General features: G+C 35.3%; 1 protein-coding gene across 2 annotated transcripts in view; it reads left to right on the top strand.

Moving 5' to 3' along the window:
- The window catches only part of LOC106472417 (dual oxidase maturation factor 1-like), a 31,788-nt gene extending 26,645 nt beyond the window's left edge, over window positions 1–5,143 (top strand). For both annotated transcript variants that reach the window (XM_022400992.1, XM_022400993.1), the window contains exons 6-7: window positions 2,651–2,871; window positions 4,452–5,143. In XM_022400992.1, coding sequence (XP_022256700.1) covers window positions 2,651–2,871; window positions 4,452–4,534 — 304 coding nt within the window. In that variant the 3' untranslated portion in view covers window positions 4,535–5,143. The remainder of the gene's footprint in view (window positions 1–2,650; window positions 2,872–4,451) is intronic.
- Window positions 5,144–5,556: the final 413 nt, after the last annotated feature.

The raw sequence follows: 5,556 nt of genomic DNA, 5'->3' as shown, positions 1-5,556 counted from the left end.
TATATATATATATATATATATATATATTAATGAAATAAACAATTTATAAAAATTTCAATAACAGTTTACATGTTTTAAAATACTTAACACATTATTTGATATATTTTTTGTATGGTTTACGCTTTTAAAATTTACAAAGGAGGAAAACGTTGCAGCAACGTTGTATGCACAACTTTTATTGAAACACAAATTGTAGCCTAAGTAATATGTTTGCTTGTTTGTTTGTTTGTTATGAATTTCGCGCAAAGCTACGCGAGGGCTATCTGCGCTAGCCGTCCCTAATTTAGCAGTGTAAGACTAGAGGGAGGGCAGCTAGTCATCACCAACCACCGCCAACTCTTGGACTAGTATTTTACCAACGAATAGTGTGATTGACCGTACCATTATAACGCCCCCACGGCTGAAAGGGCGAGCATGTTTGGTGTGAGAGGCCATGCCGGGCCTAATATGTTTGCGCTTTGTGCTGTGCAAGTACTTATTATTTCAATTATTTTATGAAGGAGAATATCATATATCTTTGATTTTACTGTTCGTAGTTAATTATATATACAGTTATCACTAGTTGTCAGAGTGTTCTTGGCGTGGAAATGACCAGAGTTGTATTTTCATAAGAAATACGTAGCTCAAATGTGCTCTGTAAAAAGAGATGAGACAAGTGTGTCGTTTTGTCCCTTTGAGCCATATCATTAGATATCGAAAGTTGAACTTTACTATGATATGGTCAAAGGTCAGTTACGTCATAAGATATCGAAAGTTGAACTTTACTATGACGTAACTGACCTTTGAGCCATATGCTATATCTAGGTTTTGAAATGTATTGCTTTTTTTATTATTATTAAGCCTATAATTCTTTTACAGAGGCTCGTAGTTGTGTGTTTAATGTGACTGGGCAGGCCAGGTTGAAAGTGGCTGTATTATGTTATAGTAACAGAAACGCCCCTCTGCCGGTGGCTGTTTGCACTTGTAATTACTGATCGTAATATTCATACCTCATTGACAAAAAAATTAGGAAAGTGAACATTTTCTAAAAAACATTTTCCTGGGAAGTACTGCACAGGAAAATTGTTCGAATTATTCTGATATAAACTGTAATGTTTTTATTTACTAAAAGAGGTACCGTTTATTGAAAAAATAACAGTTTTTTTTTGAAGAACTACAGTTTCTCAATACTACGTTTTAAAATTACATCAATAAAGATATGATCAAACCCTCACGTCCAGTCCTAGTGAAAGTTGTTTTCTTGTTGTGAGGAGAGTACTTTTATATAAAAATTGCTTTTCTGTGAAAAAGAAATAGTTGTTCCACATACCGTAGTTATTTTTCTGTCTGAATCTTGAATATCCAAAGTGTGAAATTTTGTTATGGATTTTTGTTTGTAGTGTCATTCAATAAATGGCACCACACTGTAGTTGTTATTTCGGTCACATACATAGATAGATACATACATATATACACGCTACGTCCATTATGGTAAGATTGTTAAAATCTCCTGATATAAATGGTTTCTCCCCTTCCCAACACATGGCAAGAGAGATGAGAGAAAGAGCAAAACACGGAACTATTCTGAAAAGTGCAACTCTCTAACTTTTGTCACTAGATGTCACCCGATGATGGATAAATATCTGTTGAATAACATACTTGTAAACATAGTCTTGTAGAACTCTCTCTAAGGAAAAATAAAAGACACGAATGAACTAAATTTATTGCCGAAGGCAAGGACATAACTTAGAGGCGTGGCCTAATGTTATTGTGCTCAGCTGCAGATAAGAAGGTCCAAGGCTCGTGCCACACTTTCAGCTTTGGGTGCATTATAAGAGTGACATAGTCAATACCGTTAATAGATTCAAATCCAGACTAAGTTCTTGTAACTGTGAGTGTTGTTGAATGACTGCCCTTTGGTCAGTAGCTGAAAGCCAGGGATGACTATATATATAACCTCTAGGATTCCTACATCTCAATATTTTGTACATGTATGTATAAAGTGGTGTTTTTGGTTAAAACTACCAATACTAACGACATAATTGAATAAGTAGAGTTGTTTAAACATTTGTTTAACAACAAGCAAAAGCTTGGAATGGTCTATTCTTTCATTGGGGTGTGTGTCTGTGAGCCAGATTAGGTTAAACAACTCTACTTATTCAATTATGTACCAGCTGCCCAGTGTCGGCTAACAATACGAAGAATTAAATTGTGGCGGATTGCTACAAGTTCTTCAAATACCTATATAATGATAGGTTTATTTTTTGTGAGTGTAAATACACCATTTTGACTAACGACATATTTTCCTTGTTTTAACATACATATAGTGGTGGTATTTTAATATTAAAATTCTGGATCTCTGCGGTTGAAAAGGATCCCAATTAATAACAATGGTGGGCATTGGTGATAGATTGTCTTTGGGTGTGGGGGGGGGGGAAGAAAAAAAGGCATTTTATGTTCCCAAACTGTGGCCGGGTGTAATCTAGTGGTTAGCGTGTCTGGACTTTGAATCTTTATTCGTTGCCACAAAACAAACATCCACACTTTCCTTGCTGTCTTGGATGCGTTAATAGAAGTGACAGATAACTAGGAGTTATACCTCCCCTAAATTCAAACTAATTCATTATTCTGAAATCTTAAAAGCAACTTTGATTTTATTCTCAATTTTCAGGATCAGCCTGGTTTTCTCTATAGCCTTGCTATTTCTGTGGTACTGTGGTGAAGTAGAAGGCCTACACGTAGGTGGAAGTCTGAGCTTCTCTGGCGTTCTGATAATTAGCTCATCAGTAATATATGACGTCATGATGCCCAAGATGCCCTTAACCATCCGTTTTCAGGAAGGAGTTCTATCTTTTTCTTATAGCTGGTCGTTTTTCTTAGCATTTTCTGTTGGTAAGTATATTTAGGTATTGAAATGTTCAAGTTTATTGACGCAGGACTACATTTAATACCAGGAGATATGATTTTTTGTATTACAAAATGGTCTCATATCGTAATGGACAGGATAGTTCAGTTGGTAGAGCACTAGATTCTGAAGAACTAATGTGAGATGAGGGTGCTGGTCAGGTCAAGCTGAGGGTTGTGGGTTTAAGTCCTGGTCAGGTCAAGCTGAGGGTTGTGGGTTTAAGTCCTGGTCAGGTCAAGCTGAGGATTGTGGGTTTAAGTTCTGGTCAGGTCAAGCTGAGGATCGTGGGTTTAAGTTCTGGTCAGGTCAAGCTGAGGGTCGTGGGTTTAAATCCTGGTCAGGTCAAGCTGAGGGTTGTGGGTTTAAGTTCTGGTCAGGTCAAGATGAGAGTTTTGGGTTTAAGTTCTGGTCAGGTCAAGCTGAGGGTTTTGGGTTTAAGTTCTGGTCAGGTCAAGCTGAGGGTTTTGGGTTTACGTTCTGGTCAGGTCAAGCTGAGGGTTGTGGGTTTAAGTTCTGGTCAGGTCAAGCTGCGGGTCGTGGGTTTAAATCCTGGTCAGGTCAAACTGAGAGTTGTGGGTTTAAGTCCTGGTTATGTCGAACTGAGGGTCGTGGGTTTAAGTACTGGTCAGGTCAAGCTGAGGGTTGTGGGTTTAAGTTCTGGTGAGGTCGAACTGAGGATCGTGGGTTTAATTCTTGGTCAGGTTAAACTGAGGGTCGTGGGTTTAAGTCCTGGTCAGGTCAAGCTGCGGGTCGTGGGTTTAAGTCCTGGTCAGGTGAGATTGTTTAACATTTTGATTCATGAGGTAGGCTTCTTACGATGGTAGTTTTCTAAGATAATATTAATATTTATTTCATAAAATTAAACAAATATAAGTCAGAACTGATTGTTTAGTTTGAGTTAAAAATTTTAATATTTGTGTTAAAATATAAAGTCTTAGTAAGCTCAATTTTCTTTATCAGTGATAAATTGACTTTGGAGAATGGATGTTTGCGTTATGATTTGGTATTTATTGTGTAGGCCACTTATTTCCAAGTTTAGCATAATGGTGCCTGTTGTCGCAAAAAAAAAGATAATCCGTTGTTTTTTGGAACAATAGCATGAGCAAATAAGTGGATAAAACACGTCATTAAGTACAAAAATTAAAAGTGGCATCCTGAAGATATAAAAACTGGTAAATGAGAGGCCAAAATGAGATGTTGGGTTACGATGGTAAGATACAATCAAAGGATAAGTTATGACAAAAAAAGTCATGTTGATATAAGACAGTAAATTTTGATTGAGGAAGAAGTTACAATGAGCGATCTAGATGAGGTGTTATAGTAAATGTGGGTGAAGAATTAAATAGAAATCAAAGCACATTTTAATTCGTAACGGATAGCTGTGCACAGGTGGCTGAGTGATAGTTCTTGAAAACAAGGTAAGCCTAACGTGAAATGTGGTTTGTTACATTATGTGCAATATCTTGAATGAACTACAAACTTGCTAGAGATTACATAAACAATGCAAAATACTTCCACAAAATTAAGAAACAGATCACCCTACTAATTTTATATTTTATTATTCTAGGTTTTGTTTCGTCAGCACTCGGTATATTAAACATGGCAGCTTCAAGAGATATTTATAGGCCAGAATATTGCCACATTCCCTGATGCATTCCCTTAATGCATTCCTGACCGTCACTAGAATATGCTGTACGAGACTTGCCAATATAATTGTTTTCATAATTAACATAAAATGAAGTTAGACCAGAGTATTGAAAAAATCCATACTAAAACAATAGATATAAAATAATTTATAAGTATTTAAAAAGTAGGATTTACTGTTTTATACCTCTTGGAGCGTAAACACTTTTTTAAAGCCTAATAACAATAGAAGTTTTCGATTTCATAGTACTTAACATACTTTTAACATCTTACTGATCATAATATAACTGCATGATGATGTAATTTATGGAAATCTATGTGTATGTTCCTAAGTTCAATAACAATGAATAATCTTTCGTTTTTGGCATTAATTTCTGATTCTTTTAATTTATCCAAATCTGTGAATTCAAGGAACGTTTTAAAACATCAGTACAGCTAATACAAATAGCTGAATAATAAATGATTGTATAACCCTAATTACTGTACATTTCATGAACAACGTATTTTGACTAAATTTCGTGCCAAAGTGATATTTGTAAATGGATTTACATTTTAGGACTGCAACATATAAACAAATTCATTTCAGTTAATGTATCCCTGTAGGTTTTTATTAAAGCATTTATTGTTAAACTAAAATGGTATTTCTTGAACAACTTTTTGAGAGTAAGATATCTTCTTCCACGTAAAATATTACCAATTTTCTTTTTGTATTATTTTAAAAACTGGCGAGTTATTCTTATATATCTAAGATATATCGATTACCAAACAAGTTTTCAACTTTTCATTCCTTGAACACAGCTAGTATATGTTTGACTTACACATTTTAGTCGTTTTAACAAAATGTGTTAATGATAAATTAGCTAATTACTAACTAGTACGTGATACGGAAGTTTTTCTTGTAATTTCAAATCCCCTGGTGGAGGACATTGCTGTGTAGCTCACCTGGGGGAATACATTACTGTGTCATATCTCCTGGTGGAGGACATTGCCGTGTAGCTCATTTGGTGGAAGACATTACTGTGTCATAT

The sequence above is a fragment of the Limulus polyphemus genome, unplaced genomic scaffold (assembly GCF_000517525.1).
Source record: "Limulus polyphemus unplaced genomic scaffold, Limulus_polyphemus-2.1.2 Scaffold5313, whole genome shotgun sequence".
NCBI lineage: Eukaryota > Metazoa > Arthropoda > Merostomata > Xiphosura > Limulidae > Limulus > Limulus polyphemus.
Note: the sequence above shows the minus strand (reverse complement) of the source record. Positions and strands in the feature narration are given on the sequence as shown.